Source organism: Pithys albifrons, chromosome Z (genome assembly GCF_047495875.1).
Source record: "Pithys albifrons albifrons isolate INPA30051 chromosome Z, PitAlb_v1, whole genome shotgun sequence".
Lineage (NCBI taxonomy): Eukaryota > Metazoa > Chordata > Aves > Passeriformes > Thamnophilidae > Pithys > Pithys albifrons.
The window spans coordinates 72,042,047-72,056,828 of NC_092497.1; the positions used below are offsets into that span (position 1 = coordinate 72,042,047).

The 14,782-nt window shown below is 40.2% G+C and overlaps 1 protein-coding gene across 4 annotated transcripts in view; it reads left to right on the forward strand.

The window, feature by feature from the left end:
• FOCAD (focadhesin) overlaps nt 1-14,782 on the forward strand; it is a 90,196-nt gene that overhangs the window by 58,105 nt on the left and 17,309 nt on the right. For all 4 annotated transcript variants that reach the window (XM_071580101.1, XM_071580103.1, XM_071580102.1 and 1 more), the window contains 7 exons: nt 764-852; nt 2,902-2,943; nt 4,259-4,367; nt 4,879-4,995; nt 8,728-8,966; nt 10,073-10,162; nt 13,920-14,067. In XM_071580101.1, coding sequence (XP_071436202.1) covers nt 764-852; nt 2,902-2,943; nt 4,259-4,367; nt 4,879-4,995; nt 8,728-8,966; nt 10,073-10,162; nt 13,920-14,067 — 834 coding nt within the window. The remainder of the gene's footprint in view (nt 1-763; nt 853-2,901; nt 2,944-4,258; nt 4,368-4,878; nt 4,996-8,727; nt 8,967-10,072; nt 10,163-13,919; nt 14,068-14,782) is intronic.

Sequence of the window (14,782 nt, forward strand, 5' to 3'; positions counted from 1 at the left end):
CTTTTTGGTTAGTGTGTTGTATATGCTCCTTTAATCTTGGTGGAAAGTCACCTTTTGTAGAGTGGCATTTGAATTTACAAGATTAGCTGTATTGTATTCTCACGTTGTTGTGTACAAGTGTCTAATACCTAAAAAACACAGCACATGTGCCTGTATTTTTCACTTAAGGCTTAATAATCTGCTAAGGAGCAGTAACTGACAACTTAAGGAAGCTGAGTTGTAGTTGTCTCACACTGGAGACTGGATGTTAAAGAAAGCTGTTTAATATGTTTAGGTAACAACTGTTAGAGGCTAGAATCCATATCACCACTGTAAATGTACAGAAAGAATGGTGTAGGAGGTTACAGGAGGTTGAAGTCACACAAAGGAAAAGGATGAGGAGCTTTGCTTTAAATAACACATCAAGAAAGCAGTATTTGCTCTTAGAATCCGTGTTAGCTGACAGGCTTCTAAAGCTTGTTCCTTGCTTCTTGTACCCCTTCCCAAGCGAACGTCTCTCTTCATATACCACATAGATGCCTCAGTATTTGAGGCCATTTATGCTGTCTGCAGCTTGTTTTCCTCAATCAGAATAAAAAACAATAAATTCTTCTCTGTGATATATTGTATATTACAGTGAGATCTCATGTGGAAAGCAGTCAAGATCACTTATAAACTAGCCCTCAGGTTAAGGGCTATGTGTACTACCTGAGTATTCTCTGAAGAAATCTTACGATGATTAGCCATGTAAGATCCAATTCTGACTTACTCTGCATTTCCACAGGGGAGGCAGGCAGAGCTGGAGATGCAGTTAAAACACGGAAAAGAGGATCCTGAAGAGGTGCAGTACAAACAATTTACAGCCTGGCTGTGGTAAGGAAGCGCCTATCTGCTCCTAATCACTTGTAATGGCAAGCGAGGGGACAGAGGAGAAAGATTTTAAAGTGTTTAATTTTGCAAGTTTAAGGCAGTATGAGCACTAATGAAAAAAACCAAAGCAAAACAACAAGCAATCACCAGACACAGTGACCATGATGGGAAGGCAAGCAAAAAGAAAGACTGCTAAGGATTCACATATGCATGGCTTCAGTTATCTTCCCCTTTACAGAGCCTGACAGCTTTGTAGGGTGAGCAACTGGAAAGAATGGAAAAATTTGTTTGTTTTGTAGGATGTTAGAGAAGGATTACAAAATAAAAAAATTTCCTTGTTGAGACTTTAATGAGCAGTCTCACTGAAAATATCTTGATACAAGTGTAAGCCATAGTATCATGTATGTTGTGGTGGACTGACACACCTCGGTTCATAGGGTAATTTGGCAATGTTAAGCTTGAGGATGTTGCTTAGAAGGAAGCATATGATGCACCCTCTTATCCATATCCTCAGCTCCTTTTGTTTCAGTCAGGTCAGAAGTGTCTTTCAGTCTCTCAAGATTTAGCCGTATATGTACATGGCCCAGAGAAAGTGGGAAGTGAGAGGCTTCACAGAAAGAAAGAAAGAGCTACATATCCATGGACAATATCGATTTCTATGCTTGTTCATAAGTGTATTGGGAACAAAGTATGTACAGACAAAACCAAAATACTCTTTGTCTGTTTCAGTCCAAAAGGTGTTACTAAGTCCCCCTCAACCAGAATACAAAATTTGTGTCTGTTTCATTCCAGCTGATTCTAGAATAGAGGCTTTCATCTTAAGATCCAGGATGATATAGTATTGTAGAAATTATTCTTTACGTATTAGTGGCCTGATCCATTTCTGGATAGGGTATAAGAAAGCCTGTAGCAATGCTCCTTTTGCAGATTTCTTCTGAACCAGTATCTACTCTGTATTTCCTAGTGTTAATGTAAACATGTCAAAAATGAAGAGAATTCCCTTTAACAAGGAAGAAATCCAAGCAGAAAGTGAACTGGGAGTCCAGTATTAGATTTTTGTTTCCTTTCCAGTTCCCACGTAATTGCTTAGTGCTTCGGGGCTCTAGCTTCAGTACCCTTTAAGGAATTTTGTTGCCTTCTGGGCTTAACCTAATTGTAGACAACTTAACATAAAGTCTAATGTTACTGCTTTGTTGTGTAAGTACTGTGCAAGTTTGCATTGGTATTTACCAAGTTGTAAGTGCTTCTAGTGTGGAGAGGTTTGAAACTATGTACAAAACTAGTGAGATAATGAAGAAAAGGCTGAGTAAGTTTCTTTGAAAGGCTGAGTATAAATCAGTCGTATAACATACAGCCCTGTTTTAGTAGGCGTGCATTTTCAGTCTACTAATCACGTGAAACTGTGATTGGAGAATTGTCTCATTCTGTAGAATGATGTTTGTGGCCATGATAGTATTGTATGTTGTAGTATAGAGGATCTCTCTCCTCACCCACACTTGCCAGTATACGAGTATCTCTGCTTCTGTCTTGATATGAATGCAAAGCTAAACATCTGTAAACCACTAGCCTATTACAAATAGTTTACTGAAATGTATAAGAAATTGTAAGTATTCTGATGGTTTTCATTTAATAGGTTTGGTTTACTATGCCCCCTAATAGCATAACTTCCTATAGTGATTTCCAGAGCATAGTAAGTGCTGAATAAATGGTAATTGTTCATTTTAAAACATTCAGATTTTCTTATACTAGGACATAGCACAGTGATCTGGAAACTTACATGTTTGATGTGCTCCAAAAGCACCACAGAAAGTGGTGCTAAGTCAAATAAGAGCCCTTTATAAAGCACTGGAAGTGCACATGACTATGAAAGAATGGTGGATGGTACATAAGTATTTTTACAGATTAAATGCTTGTAATTATTTTGTGCTAAGTCTTGTGATAGATAGCTAATTGTTAACTTAGAATGGACACATGTAAGGCATAAGGGGAAGTTAGCTGAGTTTGTGCCATAGTATAATGAATAGAGTGTGAGTTCTTTCTGTTCTGTCACAGGGTCAGAGATATGTTGACCGATGTCATCAAAGGTGCTTCCAAGTAAGAACTGCTAAATTACTACAGATGATGTTTTTTTCCATATTTTCAATTAGAGTAAGACACTGCTCTTTTTCCTCCTGCATCTTCTTAAGAGGAAAACTTTTACCTTCATGAACTTTAAAGCATCCAGCTTTCATGAGCTTGTAGAATTAGAAGTTTCTCTCTGTTTGAGGTACATCATGAAATGTAGCTTTTTAGAAGTTGATGATCAAAATCAGCAATGGTTCCATACATAGATTAGGAAATTATTTAAGGCAAGAGATACTGAGTGACTTGAAAGAGCTAAAGTACCTCGTTATAATTATTTGTAGGTATCTCTTACCTAAAAGGAAGTAGTTTCAGTGTTCCAAACAATGACATTCCCCTAAGACCCATGTGTCTTATTTTAAAAAGAAAAACAGAAATCCAGAGAATATTTTTACTGTGATAATGAGATTGTTGGATCTGGAACACATTGCAAAAAATTGCAGTGTGGGTGTATTTTTACAGCAGCAGTCAAGGAAGATTTTAGAAATGGAAAACTGTTGCAGAGAGTGTACTGGTCTGTAAGTGGTCTAGTACAATTGTATTATGCAGCTGCCTTTTTTAGACTACTATAGCTCCATCAGGACTACATTGCAATATGTTTTGCTGGGAATGACTGCTTTATCAACCTATATCTTTTTATGAAACTGAACACATTTATATTCTCTGTCTCTTATTTGTTGATGGCAGATTTTCTTTCTTAAGTTCCTTAAAGTTAAGGTTTGCACTGTGGTAGAAGTTAGTGCTCTTTGAAACATATAATTTAGTCTGACATTGTTTTTGTAGCATAAGGAAATATATAAAAGTATTTTATTAAAGCTGATATTTCAGTGATGGCTGCTGTGCTAGATCTTCTGATGCTGTTGCAATGAATTGACTTACCTCTCTAGCATTCTCCATTTGAAGATACTTTTGGTTTGTCCTCCATAGAGATGGTACTAGCTAAGACCAACTGGTGCGTTTCTGTGAGCACTTCTTGTTCTGCAAGGTAGCAGTCCTCATTACAGTGAAAGGAGCTTCTGCTTTTATGCAACTTTGTGTGTGCTGGACTTTATATAAAAGACAGAGAGGAAAAAAAGACTGAAACACTTCTTTCCCCTGTTCTTTCTCTAATTCCTGAAGATGAAATGCATTAGATTTTTCCTGAGCTAGACTACAGCCCAATGAAGTTGCTAGATGCAAAGGCCTTCCTTCCTGGACCACGTGTAGTATAGTTTTTCTGCTTTGAGGTACATGTTTTGTAGCTAGCATCTCTATTACATTTCTTAACTATTTGCCTTTTTCTGTACAGAGACAGCCCAGTGGTGAAAGGAAACTCTATTTTTGCCTTAACTGGTCTTGCAGTTGCTGTAGCTAAATATGAAAGTAGCCTTTCCTCAGACACTGAAGGGATGCCTGAGGTGAGTCAATCTGGAAGAGATTCTCTACTCTTAGTGAATGATAATGAAGTAATATGATCAGGTGTTTGGGGGCCTGGGAAGTGCATGTGAAGTACTTCACTTTTTCAACTTGAAATTCTACCCTTCTCAGTGAATGGTATCTGTAGCTACTGTGTGATCTATACAACAGCATGCAGAGCGTGGACGTGCCTTATCATGAGAGCCATAATGACCAACTTATTTATTTGTTGGTTTTGACAGATGATACAGAGGTCACTCTATCTATGGACACTGGAAACACAGCCAACCTCTTTTCTCATAATTTTTGGTTTCACTGAATAGTATTTGTTCAAAAGTAGTGTCTGGACAGTCAGCATTGGCAAGTAGATCACACTACTTACAGTACGGAGGAATGCCAAAATAACCTCATTCATGATGGATCACAGCTGGAACATCAGCAGCTGAGCTTGTGTTTAGGTAGACTTAATTTAAGATAAAAATAATTATGAATATTTGGGTTTGATTTTTGCAGACTGAACCTGACTTTATTCCTATGAAACACTGGATTTCTATGGTCACAGAGACTCTCTTGAGTATTGTGAATAGCCGCTACCAGCCTAAAGGTCAAGTCTTCCCATGGTTCTACCAGGTACATGCTGTGGTATTAAAGACAATATATCTGTATTTTATACCTGGAGTTCTTATTGTGAAATTTCCTTCTTCTGTTTGAGCTGTAGTAGTTGTAATACAGGAAAATCAAAACTTTTCTTGTTTTTGTTCTTCTTCTTTCATTGAGTTTTCTGCTTTTATTTGCGTTTGCCTTAAGTTTTTTTCTTTATTACCAAAATGGTAAAAACCACACATGAGGAATGAAGGAAACTTTAAAACCAAAAAAACCCATCATAAGCTAAGATATTTGGCATATATGTACAAAGAAAAACCTTGTCACATGAATGGTCTCTCCTCAGACTATCACACTATCAAACTCCTGAAGGATTCTCACATCATTCCTCAGGACTCTGAAATGCATACTTTCTCAAAATCTAATAGTTGTGGAGCAGGTGATTCTTTCTTCACAGTGTCTCTTGAACCCCTTAGGACCAGTAGAAGTTGTGTCATATGTGCTTGTGCTGTGATAACCAGTTGAAATTCTCAAAAGATTGAAGTGTTAGGCAGTTCTTAAGTAGGACCTGCAGATGGACTGAAAGCTCAGTATAGACCTTAAGGAACAGGTATTGCTAACTTTTGATTAGAAATTACCAGATTGGAGATGCTTTGTGTCATAAATGCAGAAGAGAACTTGGTTCCTACAAGGCTAAATACCAGCCTACTAGTGTGTCATGATGATTTTAAACCAGAACTTCAGTAACTGCATTCGTAAACTGCATTCAGTCCAGTAGTAAGATTTCAGCATCCAAAGGTGAAAATTACTGATGGAATGTGGCATGTGACCCCTGTCATCCATGATAGGGAACATAAGTCACGGAATAAATAACTGCTGCACTGGCTGGACATAAGATTCAGCACTTGGGGCAAACTGTTCTTGATGAATTCTTTTGTGATTCCTGCCTTTGAAAATATGCTGTTTAAAAAGGGATTTCAAGATAGAACAATCCATTTGTTAAAAAAATCCACTTGTTCTAATATCCACCTGTTAAAAAAATTCTTATGTTTTTAAAATTCTAAGGTACACAAGAGAAATCACTGTCTTGTGGAGTGCCTTGCATCCTGATGGGATATTCTTCTTTTCAAAGTTGCATGTGGAAGATGATATATGTAACATTAGGCTATCACTTACCAGCAGTGCATTACTTTATAAGTAGTGATAGTTGTGGGGACTTTACTTTTCAAAATAGAAAGAAATTTTAAAAACTTTGTAAAGGGATCTTCCTTCTAGAAAGCATCTCTATTGGTTATCCTGGGAAAGATAAGGTTGTGAGGGACCACAGTGGGTCATCTGGTTCAACTTCCCTGCTCAAGCAGGGCCATCCTAGAGCACATGGCACAGGATTGCATACAGATGTTCTTGAATATCTCTAGTGAGGGAGACTCCACAACCTCTCTGGGCAAGCTGTTCCAGTGAATGGTCACTCGCACTGTAAAGAAGTTCTTCCTCATGTTCCAGTGGAACTTCCTGTACATCTGTTTCTGCCCATTGCCTCTTGTCCTACTGCTCAGCACCACTGAGAAGAGCCTGGCTGCATACTCTTAACACTTTCCCTTCAGATACTTCTGCATGTTGATGAGGTCCTCTCTCAGTTGTCTCTTCTCCAGGCTGAACAGGCCCAGCTTCCTCAACCTTTCTTATAAGGGAGGTACTCCAGTCCTTTATTCATCTTTGTCACTCCTCAGTGGACCTGCTCCAGGAGCTCCATGTCTGTCTTGTACTGATGAGCCCAGAACTGGACACAGCACTCCACATGTGGCCTCTCTAGGGCTGAGCAGAGGGGCAGGATCACCTCCCTTGATCTGCTGACAATGCTCTTCCTAATGTACCCCAGGATATCATTGGTCTTCTTTGCCCCCAGGGCACACTGCTGGCTCATGAACAGCTTGTTGTCCACCAGGATCCTCAGGTCCTTCTCCACAGGGCTACCTTCTAGCAGGTCAGCCTCCAGGCCTGTTGTGGTGCCTGAGGTTATTGAATCCCATGTGCAGGACCCTGCACTTGCCTTTATTGAACATCAGACAGTTCTTCTCTGTCCATCTGTCCAAACTGTCAAGGTCCTTCTGAAGGACTGCACAACCCCCTGGGTTATCAGCCACTCCTTCCAACTTTGTGCCATCGGTGAACTTGAGGCATCTTTCCCTTCGTCCAAATCACTGATGGAGGGGTTGAACAATACTAGGCCCAGTAATGAACCTTGGGGGAAACCACAAGTGACAAGCCTCCAGCTAGACCCTGTGCCACTGTACAGTCCTCAATCCACCTCACTGTCCACTCATCCATTCCACACTTCCTGAGTTTGCCTATGAGGATGTTGTGAGAGAAAGTGTCAAAGGCCTTGCTAAAGTCAAAGTAGACAATAGCCACTGCTCTCCCCTCGTGCATCTGTGTAATCGTCCCATCATATAAGGCAACTGCATTGGTCAAGCATGATTTCCCTTTAGTGAATCCATGCTGACTACTCCTGACCACCTTGTTGTTAGCCATGTGGATATGGATGGCCTGCAGAATGAGGCTCTATATGAGCTTTCCAGGAATTGAGGTGAGGCTGACTGGCTGGTAGTTCTCTGTCTTCTTTCTTGCCCTTTTTGAAAACTGGGATAGCATTTGCTTTCTTCTAGTCCTCAGGCACCTCTCCTGATCTCCACAACCTTTCAAAGGTGACCAGCTGTGGTGTCCATTAGCTCTCTCAGCATTCATGAATGTGTCCCGTCGGGGCCCATGGACTTGTGGATGTCAAGGTAGCCTAGGTGTTCTCTAATCCAATCCTCCTTGACCAAGAGAAAATCTTCTTCCAGCATACCTTTACCCTGAGCTCCTGGGTCAGAAATTCCTGAAGGCTGGCCCTGTCAGTGAAGACAGATGCAAAGAAGGCAGGCAGTAAGTCTGCCTTGTCTGCTTCCTGTGTTATGTGGGTCCCCATTCCATTTAGCAACAGGCCCACAGGATCCTTAGTTTTTCCTCTAGTTAGTTATGTATTTGAAGAAGCCCTTCTTGTTGTCCTTGACACACTTGGCCAGATTTATTTCCAGATGGGCCTTGGCCTTTCTTTTCTCATTGCTAGTTATTCTGTCAAGCTCTGTATTCATTCCAAGTGGCCTGACCCTGCTTCCATCTCCTGTGCATCCATGCAGATCTCTTGCCACCTTTGTCTGATGTCTTGCTCACTGGGATGCAGTGTTCTTGAGGTCTTGGAAAGCCTTACAGTATTTTGTCATGCTAGATGTGATGTATTTCAGATAGTATTTTTTTCAACTTGCTAAATTCTTTGTGTGTTATACTTGAAGGAGAACATTAATATTGTGACTGGTTTTTGTTTGTTTTTCTGATCATGCTGCTGGATATTTTAATAAGGAAGGTGAAAACTAATGTAGACCAAAGCATTTATGTGCAGAATAGCTGTTAAATTCTAGATGCCTCATGTCTTATCATTTGATTAGTTTCATGCTTAACAATCTTATTTACACTTAGAAACTGTATTCTGAATTGCCCTGGTTTTAAGCTGCTTACAAATAAGCCAAATAGAAAAGTTACCATACACAGTTCCATGAAATACTATTTGTTGTGAGATTGCAGTACATTTGTACTGCTTTTTGCTCTATAGATACTTCTTTTAAATTCCTAAAGTGCTGAGTGTTACTACCTGGAAAGGAATTTTATTTCCTTCCCTCAAGAGGAAACGGAAAGAAACTTCTTTGTGTTTTTTTTTTCTAGAAATCCTATTCAGGTGAAAATACTGCTAGTATTATAGCTCGTTCCTGTGCAGCCACAGCTTTGTCTCTCCTGGTGCCAGTTTTCATTGTATCGTGCAAGGAGAAGGTTGAGGAGGTCCTGAATATGCTGACTGACAGGTTACCTGGAAAACCAAATGCTGATGAGTCTCAAGCTGTTCGAATCCACATGGGTCTTGGTTTGGGGATGTTTATCTCACATTTGTATGAAGAAAAAGTGAGGTAAGGATTCCCACATGTAATGTAGTAAGGCAAATAACTGCTTTTTTTCTGCATGTGGCATTAGGGTCTGTGGAATTACAGTATTGGCAAGTCATAGGCAAATTATTCTTGAAGGGCTTTGCAATGTTTCTTAGAAGATGCTTTTTATAATCAGTCTTCACCCCCTGCCCCACCCCTTACCAGAGCTATCTCATTATTTTGTTATTCTTTCAGGAGGAGTGATTGATTTTCATATTATTCTAAGGTACATGTGCAAAACAGTCGCCTAGAAGAGCCACACATACTCTTTTAAGTGGGACTAGGTGCCCTAGAAGACGTAATTGTAAAATAATTCACAGTTCTCATTGGTTTCTTTCTAAATGATGCTCTGGACACTGGATAGTGTACACTTAACTTACATCATGTGAATTACGCATATGGGGATGGAGCTACAGTAGAAGTGGTATAATGGACTGTCTTTAAAGCATACTGTTACAGCTGTGTTGGCAGCAAAGAAATGTTTTGCAGTTGGTAGAAAATGCCTCCTTTTCAGAAGAGTTGGCCTCAGTTGAAAATTTCTGATGATTCCAGAGAAATTAAGAAGTGGATTCAGCTTTATACTCCTCCAGTTTCTTGACTGCTAGGGTGTTGCGTATGTTTGGTGAGGGGTATTGAAGTGAATACATGTATGTAACAGTTTCTTATGAATTGTTTTTACTCTTCCAGTGCCCTGCATAATTTGAAAACCTCATCTCAGACATTCTTCAGAGCATTGATTTGTAACAACAGCAAAACTTGTAGGGATGTAGCTATAACTAATACCAGATCATAGAGTTAGTTTCCATTAAGAATGTCTGTTCATTAACAAAATTGTGTACATGTTTCATAAGAAGGGACTCCCTATGACATCTTTGGAGTGAGATGTAAATGCTTCTTTTTTATCAGTAAGTTAGGCAATGAGATGGAGAGAGATTTCCAGAGCTAATAGTTTAAAATACCATGAATTTTGAGCTTATAAATAAGTTACAGGTCTAGCTGAGGTCATGTTTTATCAGTACCTTTCTTTGCGCTGTCAGGCATTGGATTTTTTTTTGGTTGTTTGTTTCTGTTTCGTTTTCTTTTTGTAGTGATGTACCTGGTCAGCAGATGAATTTGGTTCTAATGAAGTCCCTGGATGTGCTGGAGGACTGCTGCTTTGACACCAGTCTGGAGTATAAGTGAGTTTTCTTCATTACTGATTATACTTTATTTGGAGCTCCACCTTTTTAACTCATGCTTTTAGTACTTAATTATACACTGGAGAATATAACAATAGGATAAGGAGACAACCTGTTTTGAATACTTCCATAGAATAACCAGCTCATTCAGGCTGGAAAGGCCCTTTGGAATTCCACATGATTCAGGCATGGACTTGGGCTACATTGCCCAAGGCTTTACAGTTAGAGTTTGAAATGCCCCCAAGGGTAGAGGCAGCACATTGTTTGTGGACCCTGACTCTACTTTTGGGCTGTCTTTGTCTCCATGTGAACATCTGATACTTCAGCTTGTGCCCACTGCCTCTCGGCCTCCCACCATGTAAGACCCCAGATACATTTCCTTAATTCTTTCCTGTCATTGCTTGAGATACTGCTCGGTGCCCCTCAAGTCATCCTTTCTCACAGCTGAACCAGCTGTGGTCCCACAGCCACTGCTCACTGGGTAAGGACTCCAGCCTAGCTGCCTCTGTAGCCTCCCATGAACTTCTAGTTTTGTTGATGTCTTTCCTGCATTCAAAGCAGTGTTATAGGTATGTTGGTGAGCACAGAGCAGAGGAGAAGGGTCATCCTTCCCCTAGCTCTTGTGGCTGTGTCCTACTCATGCTGCTTGTGCACTGCTGGTCCTCATCACTGGGTGCATGTCTGGCTTCAACTCAGCGTGCTGCCCACCAGTGCCCAAGGCTGTCCCCTAGTGCTGACACACAAAGCCTCTAGTCCCAGCCTGTCTGTTTTCATGTGCAATACTCTGAGTTGGTGCTTGTTGAATGTCAAGATGTTTTGCTGATTTATTCCTCTGTGTCCCATCTCTTTTAAGTGAGTGTGCCCTTAAACAAACAAATAAATAAATAAATAAACAAACCACTTTATGTTTTTTCCATGCAGTCCCTAGTGTGACATGAATAGAAGTAATGACTGCCACTGCTAGTCTCTGCCAACCCACAAGTAAAAACCTTTGGCATATATAAAGAACCACACAGTCTTGCTCACAGCCAGCAATTCTAGGGGTAGGGTTACTCATCACATCTGCACGTTTGTTAATGAAAGATTTTTTGAAAGTCCTCCTTTGGTGCTCTTGGGTGGTTGCCAAGGTTTTCAGTAATGTTTAGCTGCTTTTATGCAGGAGTCTGTCAGTGGAATATGCATGTGGTGTGTACAATACAGTGTGAGCTTCAGGAGCATGGCAAATTTATCTGGGAGAGCTAGGCCATTAATTTAACAGCTGTGGAAGGCATGTTGAATATTGAATAAAAGACATATATTTTATTTAAGCAACTGAGGCTGTGCCTCAAGGAGTAGAGTGGCCCACCAGCAGGGCAAGAAATTATTGAAAGGCATTGCACAATTACTAGGATTGGTAGACCTGGAATAATGGAACAATAAAACAGTTCTGCCAGTTGCTGTTAGACAGCTAACATAACATGGTAGTGTGTTTCTTCCACAGCAGTCATTTTCCTTTCAGATCGGGGAAGGAACCGCAGTATCTTGAGTAACTCAGTGTGGGTGCATAAGGTTTTCTTTTATCTTGAGCACTGCTCTGCCCTGCTCTTCCCTATTCAAAGGAAACAGTAATAATTCCCATTTTCCTTTACTCTCCTTACTCCGTGAGACTTCCTGAAAAGCTGTGAGGAGTCAGAGCTGCACATCATTGGGCTGTGAACCTGTATAGCTTACTGAGGATTTGTGTTGCCTGTTGAGTGGCGCAGAGTGAGAGACACACAGTGCAGAGAGGCTGTACCAGCTGTACTCCTTTGTTATACCTGTTGCTATTCGTTTGTGAAGCCTGTTAGCTGGAGATCAAAGCTTCACAGAAAAGCCAAGCCAGGTTTCTGGAGCAGCAAGAGGCTGCCAGAAGAATACGAAACAATGGCAAGCAGGAGAGTGAAGATTGAAGAGGGGGAATAGTTTTTTTATGGTGGCTATGGTTTTTAAAGTTTAAGAGTAAGTTGGTGTAATATGAGCATTCTCTGTGAGCAAAGAAGTAATGTAAAAGTGTCAGTGGTGCAAACTTGTCCAAATTTTGTATTTCTGCACTTGTAAATTGCTATTTCAAAGGAAGATCCTTTCCAGCCTTTTGATCCAGTGCAACATGGGCATGGCCAGCTGTGGGACATGAGTATTACACTGATGATCTCACCAATGTGTTTCACCCCTGCTAAACTGGTGATACTCTTTTTTTCCTAAAAACAGGCTGCCAGTGTTTTGGGTGTAGGTTTGCAGAGCAGTGCAGGTGTGGGATTCAACACTGGCTGGGCTCAGGCTGCCCCCAGCAGAAGCCAGGACTCCCCGCACCCTGATGCTCTGTCAGTATAACAGTCAAAATGTACTGGGATACCTGAGATGCCATGTGGGTGACACAAGGTGGCCGAGTGAAAGCAATTGTTAGTTAAAAAAGGGAGAGCAAAGTGGGTGAAGTTTTAGTCTTGCTTCAGCCCCCACTTATGTTTTGAGTTTCTATTAAGAGTCAATAAGATAAAATACCGTAGCTGTAATGAGAAATTCCATTTTCTTTCTGTGTCATTTTGTCAACAAGCAGTAGTGTAAATTTGGATGTAGGGCTCTTGTGTATAAGCCACGTCCCCATTTTTGTTGGCTGTTCATGAATTCAGATACACTAGTTGCTTAAAAAGGTTTGATTTCCTTTACTGGAAAAAGATACCACTGCCAAGACACCACTCCAAGTCTTCAAGCCATGCTCAATCATCTTGATCTCCAGTTGCTGTAAGACATTAGCTTATAAATATGACTGAAGTTATTCTCCGAAGTTTCTCTTTTCCCAACTGAGTAAAAGCAGTAACTTTTCCCATTTATAAGCTGGGTAAGAGAAGCTTAGAAGAGTGCCTAAGATCCCAACCACATTCATTTTATTGCTCACTACCCACTATGTGCAGTGTCAGGGAGATGTGCGATGGGGGAAAAAATTATCTCCAGATAAGAGTTGTTTCTTCCAGGTCTTGTGGATCTGTGCCAGTGAGATCACCATTGGAACAGTCTGGTATGCTTTAAATATCTCATTATGGTAGCCAGAACTGTTTGAGAGTTTTCTGGCAAAACTGGTAACTTGGAACTTGCCATGGACATGCAGAAGCAGAGTTTATTAAGAGTTCTCTGGTCCACAGTGTCATTTCTAGTAAAATCTGATCTAGAGGCGTAGACGATGAAGCTGTTTGTGCCAGCTGCCCTGTTATATGCTTTGAAGCTATGTTTTTGTTGCAGTGTTAAGTGTCCTCAGCATCAATTAGTTAGTTGTGCTGGATATGTCTGCCCTGATGAAGCTGATCCTCTGTACACCTGCATATGGAACAACTTCTTTTAACAATCTGACAGCACCAGATTCTAATACAGCCAGTGAATCTCCATTTAGTATGTTTAACTGCAATGTAAGAGTTGATGTTCAGGATAGAAGTTTGGATCCATACTTCCTTCATACTAGGTGGTGTACTTGTTGAGGCAGTTGGTTCTTCAGAGACAGAAGGAATAATGAGATTGTATACGTAGGATTTATTAGTTAAATACATTTTCCTCTTACGTTCTTCATTAATCCTGTGTTTCTCGAAAATCATATGTGAAATAAAAAACATTGGTAACACTGACTGTGGTAGGTAATTCTCTCGGCTAGTTTTCTGGCAAGGTCAAGGGATTGTCTTGCCCTGTGTTGTGGTTTAAAGAGAGTTCAGAGCAGCCAAAGCATACTTAATTCTTCTTTTGTTTTCTCTTAAAGCACTGGATGTATTTTAGGAGTAGGACTTGTTCTTTCATTCATGAGTCACAGTAGCCAAACAGAATCACGAGTGCACGTTTCTGCTTCTTTGCGAAAACTCTGCAAATACATGGACAGCAGTGGCGACCTAAACAGATGTGTCCAGGAGGTATGACCTATTTTAACACAAATTTTACTTTGTTGCCTCCCTTTAATAACTGCAGTCTTTTTACTGAAGGTTCTGCTATTTGTCGTACTTGAATGCTTGATTTCTAGTTTTTCTTTTACAATATGTGGCTTTGTATCTGCTGAAAAACAGTAGCAATAAAATAGCCTGTAATGCTGCACAGACATTAGGAAACTGCCTGAAAAGAAAACAGACTTAATTCTTTGAAGGACTTCATTAATTCCTTAATCCCAAATCAAATTGTTGAAAATTGGGTCCTGAATAACTATGGATAGGGGTCTTTTATATACAATTGTTTGCTTCTCATCTGATCTAATAGAAAGCAGACAGCAAGTTACTCTCAGGGAGAACCTTAATGCTCCTTTTCTCCTTCAATATGCTTGTGTAGCCTTCCTTGAAAGTTACTATCACTAACTAATGTGAATCTTGTGTCTGAGCATCCTACTATGACACCATTTGCTGTTCTCTTTGTAAGTATGTTTGAAGACTTAAACTGAGCTCTGCTAAGTTTGAGCATGCATTTCAGGATTTTTTTTCCAGAATATGTCCTGTAAGTTTTGACACAGTCCATGCACTTAGCAGCCTGTTTGTACATGATGCAGCAGCTGAACAGCTGAGTTGCATAATCCTGCTTTTCCTAAGGGAGTTAGAGATTGATAGTATTATTCTCTTCGCTCTCTTAGTATTGTTCTGATAG